General features: G+C 41.1%; 1 protein-coding gene across 5 annotated transcripts in view; it reads right to left on the bottom strand.

Moving 5' to 3' along the window:
• The window catches only part of MAP3K1 (mitogen-activated protein kinase kinase kinase 1), a 61,348-nt gene extending 38,053 nt beyond the window's left edge, over nt 1-23,295 (bottom strand). The window contains exons 1-2 of one of the 5 annotated variants that reach the window (XM_083576002.1): nt 22,982-23,244; nt 22,502-22,868 (exon numbers count right to left, since the gene is read on the bottom strand). Coding sequence is in view for 2 of the 5 variants with exons in the window: in XM_083576000.1 (XP_083432126.1) it covers nt 22,502-23,082 (581 nt within the window). In the remaining 3 variants the exon portion in view is untranslated. Of the gene's footprint in view, nt 1-22,253; nt 22,424-22,501 lie in introns of those variants that run through there. The other 4 variants (XM_083576000.1, XM_083576001.1, XM_083576003.1 and 1 more) reach the window with 4 other exon arrangements.
• Between the last annotated feature and the right edge of the window lie 1,465 nt (nt 23,296-24,760).

Raw genomic sequence — 24,760 nt, 5'->3', positions numbered from 1 at the left:
ACGGTAGCTAACGCTGCAGGATACAGAACTGGGATTCAGGATTACATTAACAGATTGGAGAACTGGGTCCAAACAAACAAACCAAATTTAAAAGGAGCAAATGTAAGGTTACACAATTATGCACAGATTAACCAGCTGCACCAGTGTAACATGTGAGACACCTGGATTACTAGTAGTACATGTGAAAAGGATCTAGGGGTCTTGGTTAACCACAAGCTTAACATGAGTATGATGCAGCGACAAAAAAAGAGAGCTAATGCTATTCTAGGCTGCATCAAGAGAAGTATAGTTTCCCGATCAAGAAAGTAATAGTAGCACTCTCTTCTGCCTTGGTCAGACCATACCTGAAGTACTGTGTCCAGTTCTGGGTGTCACAATTTAAGAAGGATATGGACAAGCTGGAACGTGTGCAGAAGAGGGTGACCAAGATGATCAAGGGTCTGGAAACTAAGCCTTAAGAGCAATGTTTGATGGAACTGGGTATGGTTAGACCTGGGAAGGAGGAGACTGAGAGGAGAGATGATAGGCATCTTGAAATATCTCAAGGGCTGTCACATGGAAGACGAAGCAGGCTTGTTCTCTCCTGCTCTGGAGGGTAGGGCCCAAACCAATGGCTTTAAGTTACAAGAAAGAAGATTCCGACTAAACATCAGGAAGAACATTATGAAAGTAAGAGCTGTTCGACAGTGGAACAGACTCCCTTGGGAGGCTATGGACTCTCCTTCCTTGGATGTTTTTAAGTAGAGGCTAGATGGTCATGGATGCTTCAGCTGAGATTCCTGCATTGCAAGGAGTTGGACTAGATGACCTTTGGGATCCCTTCCAACTCTACACTTCTGTGATTCTAAGTTCTTGGAATATATAGAAGCTTCTATTACCAAAATAATGCTGCCAGACAAAACTATTCACACACAACCAGTTCAATGAGCTACTTTAAAATTTTATATTATAAGTCAAGCCTGCTAGATTTTTAATTTTGCAATGCTGAGTGTGTCAACGTGCAATATAAGGCCAGGAAAAAGCATATGCAGACTACTGAAGCCCTTAAGCCACCTTGCAAAGTTGTTAATCTAAATGCAAGTAATTATAATAGTGATGTTATGTTAGAGATTTTTCACACATGCCTGGAACTCCAAAGTTACACTTCCCATAGCAATAGTTCAGTCAACCTGCATAATTATATTTTCTAATAATGCATGTGTCATGGAGGAATTACAGCTAACATAACATTCAGTAATACAAGTGGGGCCCCATTATGGCAGCTGTGGGAACTTCCTGGTTTGAGCATACATGTAGAAATCACTACTACAAATAGCGCATCAAGCATCCCACATTTCAATTCTTGGGTTTAATCAAAGCTAATACAAGAATCCAGTATTTTAGTGACAGACAATTCCAGTGCACAAGAGCTAAGTCCCGGTTCCCTAGTATTTTCAAACACAGTAACAGCTTTGACATCGGTCTTTGAACAATGGAACAGCTCCCTGTTTATGCTGTCTATCTATGGGAAATAGTTGAATGATATTGTTTGCTCCATCTTAACTCTTAATTTTCCCCTAAGCAGGCAAGTGAATCTACTTTTTATAACAGTTTCAAGTGGCCAATCTTGGTGTAGTTTAAACTTCCCTTCCTTTCATCTTTCTAACCATGTGGTTTCTTCGGCAGCTCACTATCTACATCTAAAATATCAAAGCAAAAAGCACAACACACTTTGAGACAAAGCGCCTACCATTTCAAGTATGTTTGAAGAAGTCCCTTTTGTTCCTCAAAGCTTTTATTCTAAACACTTTCCAATGTAGTAATGAGAATACGTTGCTGAAGTTCAACAACCCTGCAGTGCACTTTTCTGCTAATATTGTGGGTCAGATGTGAAAAGCTCAGGCTGGTTTGGATTCCCAGTCAAACATCACACATATGTGCCAAACATCACCCATACTGGTCAACTTGCATCGAAGGTGACTCTACTCAGTTTGCCCCTCAAACCTCCTCCATGACTAAATGAAGCATCCAATTGGATCCAGAACCTTCCATGACCCACTGACTTGCATGCAGTCTGGTTGCACTTCAAAATGTTTTTAAAAACTAAGAAAGTGCACATGAAGTCCTAAATTAAGAGCAGGGACCTTTGCTTTTTTTCAGAACTCTCCCCCTAAGCATCTGGCTCAGATAACCTACATATCAGGGATACACTGCAACATTTTATTGTAATCCTCCACTCCCTAGCTTAATTTCAGGGCATTTTTGGCACTCCCAATTTGCTTTATGAATGTAGGCCATGTGGGATGAACTCCTATTTCTTTTCAACAGCCTCCAAGAACATTCAGTTAGACAGAGAAGTCAGGATGCATTTCTTTCTTCTTTAACCCAATTTAATCCTCCTATTTAATTTCTTTTTTTCAAAAGAAAGTGAAGCTGTGTACAAAGAACACAGAAGAGTATATCCTCTAAAAGCTGTCCTTAAGATTAGCTATTTGGAAGATGTAGCATTTTACAAAATAGCATTTAATACACCATATATGAAGTCCTAAATATTTACAAGTATTTGTGACAATAACAGTCAGGTCCCCAGTTTTGTACAACACAGTTAAAAGTGTCTTCTTGCAATTTACAGAAAGCATTCAACATACAAAAGTTTGGTCAATTATTTTTAAATTAATGAAGCAGCTTCCCCTAATCTGGATTCAGTGTATTATAATTAATTTTCCAGCACATATGCTAATCCACTGTTCTTCTGAGTTCGGTAAGTCAAATATAGGGATTATCCTATTCTATTCTCACAACCACCCTGTAAATTGGTCAAGACTCTGACAAACACATTCTCTCTCTCTCTCTGAGTTATACAGGGAGCCAGCAAAGCCTTCCCATCCAAGTACAACACTATACCATCACAATGGCTCTCTAGAAACAGTTTTCCCATTTACCGTATTTTTCCCTCTATTACACGCAGATTTTTTCTCCTAAAAAGTAAGGGGAAATGTCTGTGCGTGTTATAGAGCGAATGTGTGGTCCCTGGAGCTGACAAGCGTGAGTGAAGGCAAAAATCAGGCAAATATCAAATCGTCCGGAGAAGGGAGGAAAGAGGAAGCTGCTGCTTTCCTGCATTCTGCCTCAGGGTCTTACTGCCCACCCGCTTCTGTTTCCTTACTGTGTTTGCTCAGACGGAACAAAGAGCAGAGAAAACCCCTCCCCTCCAGGCAAGCAGAGTGGAAAACAGATTCCTCTCCGTGCGTCTGGGACTCGAAGGCAACATGCAGGTTGGGGGGGGGGGAGAGAGAGAGCGGGCTGGCTTGTGGGGGGGGGGACTTTTGCCTTCCTTTCCTCCCTCCAGTAAAACCCCTCTCCTGCATTCTTAGCCAGCTGCTTCTCTGCACACCCCTCTCCTTGCCGCTTCTATGTTTTTCCTTCCCTCCCTACTTAAAACGTGGTTCCAATCACGGATCCACATGGATCCTCAGGATCTTTGCATTGAGTCACCCCAAATTCACCATCAGATCACATAGCAATGATCTGATGCAAAAACAGGGCTGCAATGCTGCAAAAACATGGTTACAAAGCACGGATCCACATGGATCCTCAGGATCTTTGCATTGGGTCACCCCAAATTCACCATCAGATCACATAGCATGTCCATGGCTACAGCCTGCACCAAAAAAATCACGCACCCACTGTTGCCTGGGGCTGCAATGGTGCAAAAACGTGGTTACAAAGCATGGATCCACATGGATCCTCAGGATCTTTGCATTGGGCTACCCCAAACTCACCGTCAAATCACATGTCTGTGGCCGCAGCATGAAGCACAAAAATGATACATCCACTGTTTCATTCAGAATTTTTTTTTCTTGTTTTCCTCCTCTAAAAACTATGTGCGTGTTATGGTCAGGTGCGTGTTATCGAGCGAAAAATACGGTATATCCCTGGATAGCACACAAGTATAGCCAATTTTCTTATGAGGGTTTTCATCTTATAAGTATTATACTGTACATACTTTTGTAGTCCTTTGTGAAACTCAAATTCAAACAAAATGAGATTGACACTGGTTGGATGTAGAAGAGCATTTTCCTAAATAACAAATTGCTTAGGAAATTAACATCTCTTGCGTTCTGTTCTTTCTGTTCACTTTTTTGTTTCAAGGATCACAAATCACAATACTTTCAAGATAAGGTCTGCCAGTTATGTATGCTAATGTGTTACTTGAAAAGAGGGTTTGGGGGCATTTCACACTGATCAAGTCATAACAACCCCTACTATTGTGAACTGGCAATCTGCAAAGCCATAATTTAAAACCAATCCCCAAAAAACATGACAAACCAAGTCTGATACCTTGATTCATGATAGTGTTGCCAAGATGCTTGCAGGTATGCAGGTATCCACTTGCAAGTATAACCTATGCCAATTATAACTGATTTTAATCAGTAAAAAAACTAGGTTCTCTGCTAGCTGGAACTAACAATGCTTCTCTTTCAGGAAAGCAGCATGCCATGAAGATTGAAGGCCAGCTCAAAATCCTATATTTTGATGCCAGTTACCCTTTTGTTTCTAATCTTCACTTTTAGAGAAAGGTTATGGAACAGATGGTCACTCTAATTTCAGATACCCCAGAAGCTATTGGTTACCTGGAATCCTGCCAGTCTGGCTTTTGCCTTTTTTTGGCACCATTTATGTCTATGACCTTTGGCTACAGATTGATAGGCTAAATTGTTCACTATTTATCTTTTTATATCTTCCAAGGGCTTTTGAAACTCCTTAACATAAAGTATTGGCAGTTCCCTCTTTTGCAGATAACTGACAATAGCATGACATGCAAGCCACACGTCTATTTACTCTCACAGGAAATGTAAGCATGGTTATACTGATGGTATAACTCACTTAGTTTGCAGTGTCTTGATAAAAAAATGTACTTTCATTGATGGACAGAAACAAACGGTTCCTGATCAAAGCTCTCTTAATATTTAGTAGTGTTATACTATTTGGGTTCTGTGCATCATATCTACCAGTATTTGCTCAAAGAACACATTTATTTTTCATATCCTAATTGCTGTAGATTTTCTGCATGGAGTATTACACCAGGCTAGGATATAGATAGCGAAAATATGAAAGAAAAATCAGATAGCCAAGTTGAGGAGATATCATTTGCCATGGAATTAAAGCTTGAAAGCAAAATCATAGCCTCTCACTGACCTAACCCCCTCCCCCCGAATGGCTACTGAAATCTGGATTGTCAGTGTTGGTTTCCAAAGCTAGTTCCAAGATTTAAGATCATATCCTGATTAATATTTGCAGTTCTACAGGAGCCTTACATGATGATGTTCATTACTACCTCACAATTAGTGCAGCATTTCTATATTTTAAAATAGATTATTTCAAATACTAAAATTCTCATTTCCAGGCACCATTATCTGCAGCCCACAAATACAAAAGGAGTCACAAAGGTCACATTTTCAGATGATACACATTCATGTCTTTCGCTCTCACACCCACCCACACCCACCGTGTGTTAAGGCTATATGGACAAACCACCATGCCATTCATGACCAGAGCATAACCAAGATAAGAACCCCAACAATAATGTAACTAGTAGAGAGAGGAAATATTTCAAAGTTGTTGCATATATTTGATTTAAGTTTTGAATGAGGCATGATCGCCAAACCTGGAAGTGAGCCGAGAATGTCACTAAACATGGCACTAAAAGGGTGGGGCGGCGTGGTACGGGGCAGGGTGCGCTTATATGCATTCCACCGACACGCAGGGTTGGGTGGGAACTGAACACAAAATGGTCATTGACAGCACACATCTAGCTTTTCTGTTCTTGCACAGTACAAACACAACTATTCCATTGCACCAAACAGCAACTACACTGTCAACATATGTTGACCATACAGAATGCTGGTATGCTTCAGCAGCACTGTCTCTCTCAGGTTCTGCAACTTAACAAGTTGAATGTGAAGGGAAGATGTACATTTACACACGTATCAATTGCTCACATTATCAAACTGTGTCATAGTCCTAATACATGGTTCATAGTGTAGAAGACCAGACCAGAGACATAAATAGTAACATAAGTGTTATAAACAACAAAAGAGGTATGTTTGGACACACTCAAAACAGGAATTAATGTGTGATATCAAATTCCATGAAAAATTCATCATCCATGAAAGCCTTTCAGTCATAATTATAACACTGGAGTGGAAAGTCTAGAGAAAGCAAGAAAGCAGCAACATTTTGATAGAAACAGGAAAACAAGCAACCAAGGTCAGCTGATTATAGCTTATTTCAGTGCAGTGTCTTCATTTTGAACTAACACAATCTACAATTTACTACAGATATTTACAGCTGTTGCTTGAATATGAAGTAACACAAGTCCTGCTACAGGAGAAACTGATTTAATAGCCCAAGAACTAAAGTGTTCTTGCATATGAATTCTGAACAAATCTAAAAATAAAAAATGCAGACACAGCATGCAACCTAGATAACGCATGGAAGAGCTGCCAAGAGCAGTTAAAATCAAGGTATAAGCTAGGCATTCATCTGGAAGGTACTTTAATAATTTTTGATAATTGTGTACTAATGTCACAATAGAAGTACTCTTTATTTCTGAAATGTCTGTTGTATAGCTTTTTTATCTTTTAAGAAAGGTAACTAAGCCTTTAAAATTATCTTGTGCCACTTCACAAATGGCAGAAAAAGTTAAAAATTGGGAGGAAGAGAAAGGGAATGAAAAAGTAGTAGCTGAGTCATTTATATTTTATTCACCCTGTCTCAAAAAATAAATAAACCCAAAAGCACCCATGAATTCATCATTTAATATTTCTAATTCTCCAGGATCTATGGCTCGTTTTTCATTTGTTTTTAACAATTTAAAGCAGATTTTGGGAAAGTGAGCTTCTCTATAGGAGTATGCTCAAGGATGAGCTCTTCTACAGCAATTTACATTTGCTAAAGACCTCATGCAGCACTCTACACAGTTTCCCTAATGAAAACACCAGTGTGTCCATTCCCCCCCAGCTGTAGTCAATAAACATGCCCTGAATGTATGTATGCACATATAGACCAATAAATGATGGATTTCCCAGCAATAACATGCAGTTTGGTCCTCACATGACAATAGCATCTTCTTCTGTTTTATGTTTGGCTATCTAAACCATTTGGCCCAAGCTATTTATAAGCTATAGCCAGTCCATTAAATATGGCCAAAATAGTGATCAGCTATTAATTATGAGATAACCACCACAATGATACAGTTTCATTACAGCAGAGTTACATCTTACACAGTTGTTAATTCTACAGTCAGCACAGAAGACATAAATTGTGTACAGTAAGACCACAACTTATCCACATTTAACTTGTGTACATTCAGCTTTATGCCCTTGGCAAAAATAAAGGAAAACGAAGAGGGTGGGGACATCTGGGGGGGATACTTTGACGATACAAGATTTGGGCTTTAAGTGTGATTCCCAGAATGCAATCCCTGCATAAATTGAGGGTTTACACTACAGTCTAATCAAAATCCCCTGAATTGCCCCTATACACTCCCCTTCAGAAAGATCTGTAGTCAGGGTGGGGGCCCTGGGCTCTGAGGAATCTTCTGACTCACTCCAACTCCCTTTTCTGGCTGCCAGGCACCACCACTTGCTTGTGTGGTAGCTCTGCTCTACCCCACACCCCACCCGCATCACCAGCTCTGCCTGCTCCCTATTCTCTACCAGTACTTTTTCTCCATCTCCACCCTGCTTTAAAAAAAAGCTCAGAGTGGCTAACAACTCTCTTTCTAGTTTACCATACAGTCAAATTATTTAACCTCCTATGCTTTAGGGTTCAAATAGCACATAGCAATGGGTTCTCACCCATGGAAGTGAGTTCTAAGAAGCTGGAATTTTTCTTATTTACACCAAGCTTTTCCCAGCCTTCAAACGAAGCCAGCAGCAGTAGAGAACAGCTGTTTATGAATGGCGGTAGGCTTAATCATTACAGAAAGTCTATTTAAAAGAAAAATGGATGTGCAGATACTCAGTAACCATGATTGTTATAGAAACTCCACGAAAGTGTTCATAATATGTCTATATTTATTTACTATACTATGCAAAAGTTTCATTAGGACAGAGTAAGAAAGTCAAAGTTTAGCACCCACTCTTTATTACGAAAGCTTGACAGTTGTCCCCTTCTGGCTAAAGTCAGGGTTCCCTACTTTCTTCGAGATATGACCTTATATAGCATTGATCACATAGTGACAGAGTGAAACAGGAAAGAAGTTCCTTTGCTCCCCCTCTTCTCCTGTTCCACATGATGCATGGCTTGGAATTTGTCCTTCTACAGAAAGTTTAGCCAGACCTTAATAACTCTGACGTAGATAATGAGCATACATAGACAGCGGAAAAGTGTAACTTGTCTGGATCATATGAGCTAATTATACTCACACTTCCAAGACTTTGGACCTTTTACAGCTAGGCCAAAAGTTACATATGTGGAAGCTCACCTAGGCTGAGCTTGACTGCAAGCATCTGGATAATATATTTCAGAAGGTTAACCACTTGATCAATAAAGAGTTGTTGGTTTCTTACGATTTTTAAAATTAAAATCAGTTCTTTGAACAAGTGGCGTAACTCCTACATAGAATATGAAGGCCACAGGAAAAAGAAAACCAAGAACCAGAGTTAGAATGCCAGACTTTTTCACCTATTGCAATTTGCAAATATTTGATGAAAGAACGTTTGGACTGTAATAACCAAGGATGCACATTTCCCTCTCTAAGTCAGTTTGTGCAGGAATAAACTAAATACAGCAAATGTTTTTACTCTTAATATTAGAATGAATGCATTGTTGGGGGACATCTCTACTAGTTTTATATTGACTGGATTTGTGTATGAGTGTTTTTAAAGAAATGGTGAGGGCAATTTAATGCAGTCTGATCTATAGTGGCCACTGCTGCACCAGGACTACTGCTGGGATCATGTAGTTATTATCTTATGCTCCAACTGGCAGCAAAATTAGAAGCACAACAGCTGCTGTAGAAACAAGCACTAATAAAGCAACCAATAGCCAATTGCAGTGTCCATGGCAACTCCATGTCACCCACCAATCACCCACCCAGCTGCCACAGCTGCATTAGTCATACATGCAAAGTAACAGTCAACATGTAGTAATAGCACTGTTAGGACATCACCTTACCCAGTAAAAAAACTTATCACCACACACAAGTAGGCAGATAGTACTGGGATTGTTTGGTCATCTCTTCCTAGCTATTATAGGTAAAGGTACCCCTGCTCGTACGGGCAAGTCGTGACCGACTCTAGGGTTGCGCGCTCATCTCGCTCAAGAGGCCGGGAGCCGGCGCCGTCCGAAGACACTTCCGGGTCACGTGGCCAGCGTGACGAAGCTGCAACTGGCGAGCCAGCCCCAGTGCCGCACACGGAAACGCCGTTTACCTTCCCGCTATAAAGCGGTACCTATTTATCTACTTAGGGGCGCTTAGGGGCACTTAGGGGCGCTTTCGAACTGCTAGGTGGGCAGGAGCTGGGACCGAACGACGGGAGCTCACCCCGTCGCGGGGATTCGAACCGCTGACCTTACGATCAGCAACTCCTAGGCACTGAGGTTTTACCCACAGCGCCACCCGCGTCCCCTGCCTAGCTACTATAGCACTGCAGAAATAAAGGCAGCAATTGACACCTAGAACTACAAACCCCACAGTTCATAATCATCATCTCAAGTCCACAGGTTTGTATGTATTATTACACTTAAATTATTCATATATTAATCATTAATAATTTTAATGTTCTGTTTTTTTATCCCACCCTGCTTTAATCAATGTACAAGCATAGTATTAGCAACATTTATATAGCTCTTTTGAGTGTTCAAAGCTCTTTGCTTACCTTATTCTACCTGGTAAATTTACAAAGCCTCTGTAAAAGGCGGCCAACCATCCTTCCTCCAGATGGTGTGGGGAGTGGGGGAGTATAAATGTTAAATATTTATTTATTTATTCTTAAACAGAGAACATTTTTAGAAATTACCTGTGATTTAAAAACTGGATTAACACATAAACGGTTTCTCTCTCTCTCTCTCTCTAAATGATCTTGAATTATGAACCCAAAGTTTTAACTACTTTAATGCATCATACTGGTAAACGCTCCATTGTAGAGACTATCAAAGTGCTTTGCCACAAAGGGCACCATCAAATGTAAGAGCTCTTCCCATTTGTTAATCCAATTTTATGTAGCACGTGTGGCTTGGTAACAAAACTGTGGCACCAGGATCACTGTGTGAAGGTTTTAAGCACAATCCCCTGCCACATGAAGACTATGTGGAAGACTTATCATCAAAAAGTCATTTTATACACACACAGATGATTGATAGATAGATAGATAGATAGATAGATAGATAGATAGATAGATGATAGATAGATGATAGATAGCTAGAATATATAAGAGAGATGTTTTATTTTCAAAGAGACACATAGCAGATACTTGCAATCTGTTTCAATACTATCTCAGTTCCCAGAACTTTGTTCTTTTACTTCAGTGTTCTCCATCCTAGAGTCTCCAGGTGTCCTCCTTCCCCTCCTGAAGCCATCCAGCATGTATACAGGGAGCTAGGGCAGATGGGGCTGCTGCCTTGCATTTGTAAATATAATAAATATGACTAATAAGGAAGGAACTGTGTGCACGTTTAACCAAATAATTACTGCCAGCACCACAGAAATCTTGGTACCAGTGTTTGAAAAATGGGGACCAAATCCTGTATTAGCAGTGAAATAAATGCACAAGCTGGACAACTAGTAGTATACAAGGGAGGTGGGAGAATCTTACGAAAGCTAGGCAAGGCTGACATCGACTGACAGAATTTAAGGATCTGGACTCAAATTCAATATGCACTTGCAAATTTTATTTCCCAACAAGTATTATGGTAAGATGCTAATTTACAAAGCTCAAATTCTGAGACTTTAATGTAGAATATTTAGCAGAAGAGGTATGTTGCAAAAGTGATGTTTATCAGCTGTATAACTATGGAGTGCCACAGGAGAACATTAAACATCAGAATTGTAACAGGAACCTTTGTATGAGTTAATAGTTTATTATTCCTTTGGTGCTACACTGTATCTTTGTACTTTTGTCCTTCCAGGCTGTGACACTTCATGGTTTAAATTTTTGTTTTCCCTCTTTTTATTATGTTTGCCCTTTTCTTCTTTTGTAACAAATCTGTTGATATCAAAAGTGAACTAACAACTTGCAAATCAGAATTCTGCTCTTCCAAGCAGTACTCTGTGCAAATTGTAATTGACATTTTAAAAAATTCAGATAACTTGTAGTATTTGGCTTGAGCCAATCTCCTCTGATTGGGAAAAAAAAATGGAAATTATCACCCAGTATAACTGGTACTGCACAACTCCCTTATTTTCCCTTAGGGAACTCACATGTACTGTAACTCTAAACACAGTTTAGCATTACAAGGCTGAGTTTCACCAAGCCTCAAGTTCATACACTAATTCTTATTACAAGCTCTGAGGAGGAATTCATAATCTTTTGTTTCCATTTGAGCTTAACCACAAGCTTATCTTCAATCTATGGTTGACTTTAAGTGAATCAAGCCAACTTCAAACCACGGGTAATGAAGTTGGTTTGCTTCAACAAGCTATTAATATTAACCACAGTTTAGAGTTTGGACACAACACTGATTGTGGTTCAACTCTAATGGGTACTTCTTATCTCCTTACGCCTATACTGGAGGAGGGGGCAGGACAAGTGCATGAACATAAAGCTTGCTGCAGCTCATCTTCAAGCTCTATGACAAGGATTAACATTACATGCAGATGAAGACAGCAAAAGCTTCACTCACTGTACTCAGTGTATGATTAGCAACAAGTCCGAACGGATCGCTGACTGCATGGGTTATTGTGCCCAAATTATTTAGTAGCAAGATACCGCAACACAGAATTATGTTTCAAAATTGTTATGGGGGGGGCGCTTATGCACTGCATGCAAGGGCCAGCGATGGGGAACCTATGAGTCTCCAGATGCTGATAGACTATAATCCCCATCATCCTTGACCACTAGCCACAGTGGTTGGGGTTGATGGGATGTGGAGTCAATAGTCATTCCTGCATTGCAGGGGGTTGGACTAGATGACCCTGAGGTCCCTTCCAATTCTATGATTCTATGATTTGGAGGGTCACAGGTTACCCACCCTGGCACGAACTGTTTCAAGTGTGAACCAGCAGAAAGATGAATGCTAAGTGTCTGAATATGTTGCAGTTTCCAAAGGTGTAGCTGCACTGGTCTGTTGCAGGGGAAAAAAGGAATCTCACATAATTTTAAAGACTAACACATTTATTATGGCAGGCAACGTACCCTCTGTGCACTACAGCACAGGTGTTGTTGCAGCAAGCTGAGAGAATCCAGTTTTATGCCAGTTAAAAAAATTAAAATGTGATGTTCCTTCAAGTGAGATGTGTCATGGATGGGACATTTAAAGTTTTCTTACTTTAAGCAACTGATACATTATTATTGAAGAACACAGACACGGAGTATTGATTGTAAGCATTCACATCATTGTTTGCCTCCTGTGAAATAAAAGGCTTTATTTCTTAAACTCACTTGAAGATCCCTTCATTTGGAGTGGAGCTACAGGGAGAAATTGAGACATCTGCTTCTTACCAAGCAACAGCTCAATATTTATACTGACAAATAATTAGGCTTACTATGATTGGGTGGCTGCCTTCTTCCAGCATGTGTCATGCTTACCAAAGAACAGCACTGTGCAATGTAAAGCAAATTGGGGGTTGGGGGGTTGGACAAAATTGGGAAATCCTTCCTTCTTTGAGCATATAACCAGTTCAAGCAAATTTACATTAATTGGCATCATTTACCTTCCTTTCACCTATTAACCTACTATAAAAATATGAATGTTGAAAGCTGTTAATGTCCCTTTGCTAGTGAAATATGGAACTGTAAACCTGATGTGAGATGCACAAGTTGGTAGAATTGTTTCCTGACAAGCAACTGGGTACAATTTTTATTCTTCTTGACTGTACCTTTATGGTATTAAAGGTAACACTTCCTATTTAAGATAAAATATTGTATAAAGGAAGGGGTGGGGCGGGACCAGTGCCTGGGCACAGGGTATGAAAGGTAAGCAGGGAGGCGTGTGCATGTATCACACAAACAAATTAAGCATTACACTTTGTCTTCATCTAAGCCTCTTCCTTTTTCTTTTCTCAATGTGCAGCCTATTTAGATGTGACATTTCCCTGCCTTCACATCCATCAGCAAAAGACTTAGAAGCAGTTGTCCAAAGCTCAGAATGAGATGGAAGACTCCACTCCCCATGAGGAAAAAGCAGTGGTAAACAGAATTTTTTTTTAGTATTTTGTAGATGATTGTATATGCACTATGATTTTAAAATATTATTTCATCCAAGATGCTTAGCAATCACAAAAATCATGTAAGTTATCAGGCTTATGTTTGGGCAGCTCCACCATTCAATCCATAAAGCTTTGCAAGTCATCCACCATGAAGTCAATAATCTGTTCAGATGTGCACTAATGCTATGGTCTTAATCAGTTCACACGAGCAAGTATTACCTTTTATACATACAGAATCTTATTCAAGACAGAGAAGCTGAACACATCATATTTTATTTGCATGCTTACAAAAGTAAAAGGTGTGCATCCAGTTCTAAGAAACCATTTACACAAATGCTTAGAAGACTGACTAATTATCATCTATGCTGGAAAAAAAGTAACTCACAAATTGGCCCTCTGTTCTTGGTCAATTGGGATAAGACTGATTATTCTGTTTCAGAAAAATAATATGCTGTAATATATATGAATACCCTTTTCGTACCAAGAAGAAAGGAAACATGGATTCCCATTCCATCCAGACTGAGAAAAAAGAATAAAAGATACTCATATGTCATTTCATAGTTCAGTATTGTAGATCCAGTTTTGCGGAACTCCCTCCTAAATGAGACAACATAGGCTTTTTTTAAAAAAAAACAAACCAACTAATATGGATTTTGGGAGAGAGCTTAAAATGCATCAGCTTCCATAGCATAATACTTAGCTTAAAAGCATAGAAAAGATTTTCAAATTACAAACTAGCTCAGATATTTAAAGACTGCATATTGGCTGTGAGTCCTAGAAGACTGGCCCCCTGATTTTTAGGCCTTTCCCCACCTGGTCTGGGAGGGTGAGGCCCTGGCTGACTGACTCCAGCTACAAAAGTGGAGGCTGTTGAACAATGCTGGGGTATTGTTTGGGGGGGGTTGTTGGACGTTGGGTGGGTGTGTTGTTGCTGTTGACTTCTGTATCTCTATTTTGGATCTTGCGATTTATTTGTTATGTACTTTTTGATGCTTGATTTATTGTTTATGACTACTTTTGTTATGTTTGTAGTTACATAATTTTATATGTTGCAAGCCACTTTGAGCATAGCTTTAACTTTGAAAAGGCAGTATATAAATAAAATGATTGAGATGGACCTCCTTCTGGTCCATGCTTCAGACCATAGGCTGAACGCACACTTCTGTGCAACCCTGTATGGTTGTGGTCTAAATCAGTGATCTGACTAGTTGCAAATCAGTGCTTCTTGTAACTTGTTCTCTTTTTGCTGCACACTAAAGACAGAATGCTAGAATGTTTCAGCATTTTTTTTCAACCAAAGATATGTTAACAGACAGCATTTCCCCAATCACTATAAATATTTCCCTAATTTCACAATGGCTTTATTTAACTTTTCCTTTCCTTCACACTAGTTATTTCAACCTAATGGAACGTCCATTGACAACAGCTCTACCCTGTGACATTTCAGCACAAATTTTCTCCAGCATATGATGCTCCTCATAAATAAATGGGGAACCGATGGTTCTAAAAATGTTGGTGGAATGGACCATAACTCCCATCATTCCTGACCATTTCCATGCTGGCTGGGGCTGATGAGAGCTGGAAGTCAAATGACATTTGGAGGCAGCGTTTGAAACTCAGATATATAATCTAATTGCCAAATGGCACCTTAAACCTAGGCTGCAGTTGCCACAATGCAATGTCTAGCCACTGTTCCCCCCACGCACACCGATGCAATTATTATTATTAGTAGTAGTAGTACTCATTCCATTTCTATGCTGCTTTATATTTCAAAGAACAAATCTCAAAGTGTTCTACAACACATTAAAACATCAAATAAAATAATCCAGGATAAAGCTAATTCAAGCTTCAAGGAAAATATTTCAGATCCTCCTCTAAGTGACATTTTGCTTTCCTCAGTCACCAACCTGGCATCCCAAGATCGCCACATGGTTGCAATTGGACCTGCACTAGTCGCAAAATGTGCCTGGCATCTGGCTAATTTTGAACATTGTTTGGAGGGTCACTCAATCCCACTTTAAGTGAAGGATAGCTTCAAATATAGATAGATGATTATAGTAATCAAGGCGTGAGGCTATGAAGCAACGAATTCAAAGTTTCTAGGCATAATCCAGGAAGAAAAGCTTTTAAATCAAACCAAGATGGGCATATAGTTCAACTCACTTAAAATATTAGAGCAGCCCAGCTGGATAAGAACAGGGATCCAATTAATCTAGTACCCTGTTTTAAACAATAATCAGCCAAACACTTCCAGGAATCCCAGAAGCAGGGCATGAAAGCAACAACCTTCCATTATTTTTTGTTGTCCAACAATTATTCTCATGCTTCTGATATCTAGAGCAGACTTGGTCCATGGAGCATCTGAATACCACTTGCCAAGTGAGAGCTATTGCATTTATGTCTTAGCTGACCACACATTTGGTTGACCACCATGAGAATAGTGAGCAAAATTAGTTAGGTCTTTAGTCAGATCGACCAGGGCTTTTCTTTTGTCCGTATGTTATTACCTGAAGGGAAACCAAGTGAATTCATTCTCTGCTCCAGTGAGGATCAAGTCTCTGACCAGTTACCTTGGATAAGCCCATAATTATTTATTTTAATATATTTCATATACCACATACTTATTGTGCCTTCCCCTTCAAGAAGAAAACATTGTTTTCTCCTGTCCTTTTATTCTCACAACAACCCTATGAGGTAGTTTAGGCTGATAAGATAGTTACTGGCCCAAGATCAGCAGGTGAACCTCCTGGCTGAATGGGGATTTGAACCCTAGTCTCCCAGGTCCTAGTTCAACACTAACCATTACACCATACTAACTCTCTTACTACAGAAGTCATAAAATTCTAAACACACCCAGGACTCCATTGTCTCCTCAGGGCTGGAAGAAAACACATGAGGTATCTTCATATTTGTCCTTAAATGTAAATTAAGATATCCACCTTTTTAACATTTTGAATTAACAAAACAAAACCCAACCACAACTGGTTGTAAATCTTAACTGAATCAATAGGGCATGTAAATTCAAATCCACTAGGAAAGTTGTCCTGAGAGTCACACAAGGGGCAATGTCAAAGGAATGTTTACACATCTCAGAATTGTATCCAAGCAATTGTGCTCACAAACACGAGTACCAACAATTTTACTTATTTATGTAATTTATATCGCAAGTAATGGGGGGGGGGTTCACAACAATAAAAATATACAATGAAGTCAAACAAAAACCTGAAAACAAGCATGACAATATACAAACCATATCATATGTTCTTTCCTAAAACTATGGCTATGTAACTTCATTCTTCATTCCCCAAAGGCCTGAAGCTAAGAGGAAGGCTTTCAGCTGTCACCAAAAACTATAAGTGGGGAAATAATTGTGTGGAATACAAGTACACTTTTTGAAGCAACCCTCAGCTGTATTATCATTTGGTATGATTGATATCACCAAAATAATTAAAATGTTAGTCGCCCCCATTACTGTTTATCCAAGGAAGTTTCTGCATAGGGAGAAACAGTCTCATAATCACAATGATTATGAGTCAAGTATTAGGGTTATATGAAGGACAAGCCGACACAAAACATTTTCTTAGAATAGGCTACTCTGGAAGTATCCTGACTGTGTTCCCTTAAAATATGTTCTATTTATCCTCTCCATCCTAAAGTTCTGAAAAAAACGTTACACACATCTGCAGCAAGTACTGTCAGTTCACCACCCTGATTGGCTGTCTTCCCCATGATGTAATCTATGTTCCCTGAATGATTTCCCCTGAAGTTCCTGTTTTTAATTAATAAGGCAATGATTGAATATGCAATAATATTCACGCAGTGTTTTCATGCAGTATTTTTTAAAAGGCAAGTAGCCAATTTGTTTGAAAGGTTGAAACATGCAAAAGGGTCAAGAGAGTTTTGATTCACTAGTATATACATCAGCCACTACAGCCATGAACTGCAGAGGAAACTAAGCAGAGGAAAAGTATCTGAACCAAGGCAACATAAATCACTGTACACTCAGAATTGTATTCTATCATTTTCGAAAAATCCCAGAGAATAGGTGAGGAGCCAGAAGCAAAAAATGCAGTGATTAGCAGATAATTCAGACTTTGAAAGGATGGCAATCTGGGCTGCAATGACTAAAAAAATGAAGTACAGGTACAAACACAAAGTTCTGTATACAGGCAAAAAGTTACCAAATGCAAAGTTATAGAATGAGGGATACCTGGCTCTGCAGCAGTACATATGAAAAGGATCTCGGGGTTGCAATTTATCACAAGCTGAACATGACTCAGCAGTTGCAAAAAAAGGCTAATGTACTTTTGGGCTGCATTAATAGAACCATAGCTTCCTAGCCACTACTAGTAATAGCTTCACTTTATTCTGCCCTAGTCGGACCTCATCAACAGTCCTTTATCCAGTTCTGGAAGCTGCATGCCAATTATCAGGGAAAAGTGGTGTTATCTGGAGATGCTCTAGCTCTGAATTTCCTTCATCAAGCAAGGGCTTACACTAGATGGCCTACAAAGTCCCTTCCAATTGATCAGATCTATCAATAAGTGTGGGGTTAAATAATTTATTTACATCAGGTTTCAGGTATCATTTCCAAACAAACATTCATACTAACTAACTAGCAGAACAATTAAAATTTATTTGTTGTAAACTAATTACAACAGGCTGTATCCAATGCTCTACATGCATTGTTCTGTGGGCACAACTGCACTTCCATTTCTTATTCACCCCATGAACACCCCCAAAACAGTGGTGGCCCCCCTTCAACCCTCCAAAGCCAAACCTGAACTCTTACCTTTGTATTGTTGCTATTTGTATACCTGCTATTGTATTGTTGCTATTTGTATACAGTTGTACCTCAGAAACTGAATGGAATCCATTCCGGAAGTCTGTTCGACTTCCAAAATGTTCAGAAACCAAGGCGCGGCTTCCGATTGGCTGCAGGAAACTCCTGCAGCCAATTGGTAGCCGTGGAACCCATGTCGGACATTCGGGTTTCAAAGAACGTTCGCAAACCAGAATACTCCCAGGTTTGTGGTGTTCGGGAGCCAAAACGTTCAACTTGCAAGGTGTTCGACTTCCAAGGTACGACTGTACCTGCAGCAATCAGCATAAATACAGCTTAATTTTACTGCTGGTGTTCCATAATACAGAAGGATGTTATGTATTTTGTACTTTATCCATCTTAGTGCAACTTTTATCCCTTCTGCTCGCAATAGATGAGCTAAAATACAATCTATGATAGAAAACAACTATACATTAATTTACAACTATCACCAGAAATTAAGCTGCATAATGGCTTCCTAAGGATACTTAAAAGCATATGTTGCCAATATGTTACACTCTAACCAAAGCTTTAACAAGTTTGTCAATGATGCATGCTTGTGTTTACAGGGAGATACAAACCTGACAGTAGAGATAAGCAAAATGTAGCCTTTTTTCAGTAATTCAGAAATAAATCTCAGAACAAGGCTTGACAATAGAAGGTCTTCCCACCGTTTGTTTTACAAGGTATGATGTGACCCAGGATCTGATCTCTCAAACCACTTTGAATCACGTACATAGCTTTATAAGGCAAGCTAATAAGCTGCTGCTTCTCCAAATAATTTTGATAGGACTAGTAGAACATTTAATACTGCATAAATAAATACACAGCAGTTACAAAACAAACATATATAAAATGGACATTAATGCACAGAGAAGCATTTGCTGGATTACAGATTTTAGTTGGATTACAGATGTGAATTAGTAGACAGACTACAACTGAAATTATTCTGTATAAATGACTAATAATAATTTGGAATTCTGGATTTTATATGGAACAACCCAGGAAAAGTGTATTTGTGCTCATGGCATTATAGGATAGAAATGATGACAAAGAAATTATGAAAACACATACACATAGACACCACACACAAACTACTCAAATAAAATTACACTATTTTACTGGAGCTCTCCAGATTCACTTCAAAAGCTTGCAGTTGATAAAACATAGTAGCACCACACCCAGCAGTGCATTTCTCATTTTGGCTAAATGAACTACCTATATTTTGAATTCCCAGTTCTCCCATGGAAAATGCTCTCAACTGGGAAGGATTAATCAGTCCTATTAAGTGGAGTTTATGCAATGGCCACACATTTGAAAAACTTCATCTTATTGTTTCATGGACTCTACAAAGTGAAGTTACCAGTTATACATTACATATTTGCATAATGGATGCTGCTAACAGCAAAACAAAAAACATTTCTCCCATTTTAGCTGCTTCTTAAGGCAAGGTGAGCTACTTCAGCTCCCACAGCCATATTCAATATATATTCGCAAATCTAGATGGCACCATTTCTCATTTTGCTTTGTTCTAAACTATCAAAAAATTCTAAAATACTGTAACAGAATAACTTGCAGCTTTCCCATAGTTTTCACATTGCAGAATTGTTGCAATGTACAATATTTTGGCAGCATTTTTTCTTTGTGGGGAAAAAATACTACATAGATGTGAAATGTACAAGGGCTTTGGAGGAAGCACATGGTCTGCTTATTGGGCTGAAAGGTATTTCAGCCACCCTGCTTACAAATATTAGCAATAAAGTATTAACAACTTCACATAGGAATTGTACTTCGTACTACACTTCCCCTTTGTACAAGACATTTCAGTAGAATTACGATAAACTGCTTACAGGATTGAAGCCTACAGCTTCTCTGTGCAAAGGTAAGCTGTACTGTATTAATGTATTTTCAGAGATAAAATGCTTGAGCTACTTGATTTCACCCACTTTTTAAAATTAAAAAGCCTGTTTCCTTAATGGTTATTTTTATGTCTTATCCGTCAACATGAACTAATCAAGGATATTGCCTCTTCTTCCAGAAAGGCAATATTAAATTAGGCATTTAATAAGTAAAAAAGCTACAGCTAAAAAAATTTCTAGATATAGGAATGAGGTTAAGCATACTATAGGCTAGTTAACAAGTATCGATCTCACTGCACTGTTGAAACACAACGAAGCATCTGGTATTTAATATTCACAAGCAATATTTGCTATATAATGGACCCTATCAAACCTGTGAAAACCATTACAACAAATGCTCTTGGAACCTCTTCTATAACTACTAAAGGATTTATAAATTTAAGTGAATTTCACATGTGTGTGTGAAAGTGTAAGGAGGATATCCAATAAGATTCTCCCATATATGGAGCAGTAAGTCAACATTTCAACGTTGATGATTTCGCCCAATGCAACAAGTTCTTAAAACAAATGAAAAAAGAACCTGAGAATCCTATTTGAAAGATACGTTTTTACCAATGCTTTACCTGTCATTATTCCTCTGTTACAACCATGTAATGCTGTATTGCAAGATACAGAATAACACAATACGAAATGTTCATTTCCCAGAAACATTTCATTCATGTTTCAGCACTAAGTCTCCTCAACTAGCTTATCTGCACTGGGAAGGTTTTTCACTGACTACAAATTGTTTCCTCTGGGTTTTGTTTTTTTGCAAGTTGCATATAATCAATATGAGTATGTCTGCCACTGTTGATTAATCAGTGGACCATTACTAGAGCTAGTGTTTACTAGAATGTTGGTGCCTGTTTAATTAACAAGACTTGAAGAGCCACAATGGATAGTTTTTAGTATCAAAGCTAAATCAGTCCCTGACCATCAGTTAAGCCTCCGGGGAGCAATTTATTACTGTCACACACGGCTACATTTAGTTGTACAGTAATTTTAAAAATAGCATTGATACTAGCACTAATGCTGCAAACCTAAGCAAGCTTACTAAAGTTGGTCCTACTAAAATTAGTCTGTTTTGGTTCAGAGGAAATGCATTTATGATCAGACTGCAGGTCCTCATTTATGAGCAGTCAGGTCTGCTGCTCTCAGATTAAGCTCTTTTCCGGTGTGCACTGATAGCAAGATCTGCACCACCAACCCACAGCACAAAGTTTCCAACGGCAAACAGACCAAATGTGCCAATCCAAAGCAGCAAGGCTACACAGTTTAAAACAGCAACAGGAAATCTGAATAGTTTCAGCTATGAATTAAAAGGCACTCCAACCATCTTGCGCTTTTTACTTTAATAGCCGCAGCTGTAACCTGCGCTTCTGTCTCTAGAATAAGAACAGGGTACATTTTGCAATGTCAACGCTTGAAACAAAACATGGCTCACAATCTCCTACAACGTGAGCCACCTGACATTGCAAATTTCTTAGCACAAAACTGAATAAGGCATGCATGTCTATACATTGCATTCTCTCTTAAGAAGACCCACATAAAAAAAAAACAGTTCCGCATTTTCAAGCTGCAATGAAGTGGAACAAGGCACCGGGGGCGGGAGAGAGAAACGCTATCGTGGTTCTTAAATATCAAGAATGGCAACTCCAGGGGATTGCAAACTGCGACCAGACTGCTAAATGATATGCATGTCAACGAAGCCGAAATATTGTTTAAATAGAAAGGCACGTTAAAGCAGCTTCCCCCCACAACTGCGGATCCTCCTGCCCACAGCGAAAAGAACTGCCTGCAGAATTAGCGGGTTTAACCGCACTGCAACTGAATGGCTGATACATCCGGTCCTGGGTCCTCCTCCTCTTCCACCACCAGCAGCAGCAGGACAAATTCAAACTTCAAAGCCTCTTTGCAGTCGCTGGGCAAATATCAAGCAGCCTTCAGCCCCGCAGCGCCCACACATTCCCAGCACTTGCAACACCAACGATCTCGAGCGAAAAACCGGGGGGGGGGGCGCGCACGGGGGTACCTACGAAGAAATGCAACCGAGGTAGCGAGGGAGGAAAAAGCCACGGTGCCAAAACAATGCTTTCCCCGGGAAAGAAGCAGCGCTGCACGCCGGCCGTGCAGCCGAGAGCGACCCCTGGCAAGTTTTCCTGGCGAAGCCCAAGCTCACCGTGCAGCTTGCACGAGTTCTAAGTTACCGCAGGCAAGGCGGCTCAGCGCGAGCGTTTGCAAACGCGCCCGGGCATTGCGCGCCTCCTTCCCGTGCAGCAGCCTGCGCGCAGACCTCGGGCACCTGCCCACGGAGCGGGGTCCCTTTCCTCTCCCCACAGGCCCAGCCCAATGCCCGGGGGAGATCCCGCCGTTCTCAAGTGTCACCGCCCTGCCCTGCCCCGACCGAAATCAGACCCCCACACTCACCCTGTTCCGCCCGGAGGGGGCGGCGGCTCCACGGTCTTCTCGGCGGCGCCAGCTCCCGCAGCTTGGCTCGCGGCGTCCGGCAGCGGCGCGTCGGGGGAGCCGGCGAGGAGGAAGCCGCGGCTGGGGGAGGACGCGGGGCTGCCGGGGGTCGAGCGCGGCTGCGCGGCCGACGGGGAAGAGGCGGAGGAGGCGGCGGCTCCCGAGAGGCAGAGGGGCAGCTCCGGGCACTCGGCGGGCTCCGGCAGCCCGTCCAGCTCCACGCTCCGCACTTTGCGCAGCTGCTTCCGCCTCCAGTCCGAGCGAGGCTCCCGAATGCCGCCGCCGCCGCCGCCCGGGTCTCTCGTCAGGAGCGCGCCGCCGCCGCCGCCTCCAGCGCTCCCAGCCCCGCCGCTCCTCACAGACTTCGGGCTCCGGGCGGCCGGGACGGAGCAGGAAGGGGAAGCGGAGGCGGAGGCGGCGGCGGCGGCTTCCTTACTCGACGATAATCCGACCGAGGAGGAGATGCGACTCGCAGCCGCCACAGCAGCAGCAGCTGCCGCAGCAGCCGCCGACCCTCCTCCTCCTCCTGCTGCCGCCGCCATTTTCTCTGGCGGCTCGCATCACATCCCACACACCACTCGCACTCCCGTCAGCCAGTCGCACCGGGCTCTCTGAGGCGCGCGCGGGCGGGCGGGGAGGGAGGGAGAGGAGAGGAGAGAGAGCGAGGGAGAATGGCCCGGCCCGGCGGCCGCTGGCACGCAAGCGGCGCGGGGCTGCGCAGGCTGCGTAGCGCCGCGAGGAGCGCAGGCTGGGCGGGCCCAGGTTGAGGGGGCGGGAAGAACGGAGAGAGGAAGGAGGCGATAGGTAGGCGGCAGGGAGCGGAGAGGCGCGCCTCGCGGCCGGGCCTGCCCCTCTCTCCCAGCGCCGCCTCAGGCCGGCCAGGTACTGGCTTGGCTGTGGGAGCTCCGTGTCGAAAAAAACAAAAAACAAGCGCTCCTCCGCCTCCTCGTCCTTTTCCCACAGCCAGGCTGGCTCTGTCAGCCGCCCTGCTTTAAAACATTAGGGAAGAGGGTGCTGTGACTCCTGCAATCCCATTAATTTTATATATATATATATATATATATATATATATATATATATATATATATATATATATATATATATATATATATATATTGTATTTATTTTTGTGTGTGTGTGTGTGTGTATATATATATATATATATATATATATTGGTTGGTATCACTCGAGTATTATCAAACGAGTATTCTCTCTCTCTCTCTCTCTCTCTCTCTCTCTCTCTCTCTCTCATATCTCCTAAATATCAATATCCAGGCTGTTTGTTTGTTTGTTTGTTTGTCTGTCTGTCTCTTTTAAAATAATCTTTCCATTTCCAAATGCGGAATTCCCCCACCTGCACGTGAGAAGCGGCACCTCCCATTCCATCACCTCCGGGCTCTTGCCACTCTATTCTGCTGCATGTGTTGCATTTGGCCTCACACCCTTTTCCTTTTATGGAAGTCAAGTACAACCCCAGTTAGATGCATCGAACTTCAGAGCATGCAGTTTTGCTTTTCTCTTTCTTAACCACTCTTGAGGCTTGTTTATTTGTTTTGTTTTGACAAGCGAGTGGTGTATAAGTTTCATGAAATAAAAATCATTCTCACAATACTTATTCAAGGTTTGGACAATTTTGTATCTCTCTCCCCGCCCCCCCCCCCCGCTATTTTTTTTTTTAAGTTTTTGTTTCGCAGTGGTCTTTTTTTGCTCTGGATCTCTAGCTATATAGCTTGACCTTATTGGGTGGTAGATATGCAGCATCATGACAGAAAAGGAGTAAGACCCTTACTTGGGAGTAAACTCCACTGACATGAACACAAATTTACTGAGCAGATACGTATAGGTTTTTCCAGAGGGGTACCCTTGTTAGTCTTTTGCAGCAAAAACAACAAAGAGTCTTGTGGCACCTTAAGGACTAATAAATGTTTCATGGCATAAGCTTTTGTGGACTCAAGCCCACTTCATCATATACATAAATGCCAACTAAGGTTTTACTTCATGCATCTGACAACATGGGCTTGAGACCATTCATGCCTTTAGAGTAAGGTTACCAGATTTTTTTCAGTGAATCCAGGGACACTTTTCAACTTCAATGCATTTTGTATGGGGATTAATTTGTAAATCCAGGGACTGTCCCTGGGAAATGGGGACGTCTGGTAACCTTACATTAGACTAACATAAAGGATTATACTGCAAGGTTGCAGTCCTGTGTACATTTAC

This window comes from Podarcis filfolensis (genome assembly GCF_964270895.1).
Source record: "Podarcis filfolensis genome assembly, chromosome: 11".
In the NCBI taxonomy this organism is placed as follows: Eukaryota; Metazoa; Chordata; class Lepidosauria; order Squamata; family Lacertidae; genus Podarcis; species Podarcis filfolensis.
The sequence above is the reverse complement of the archived record's forward strand: the minus strand, read 5'-3'. Positions and strand labels throughout refer to the sequence as shown.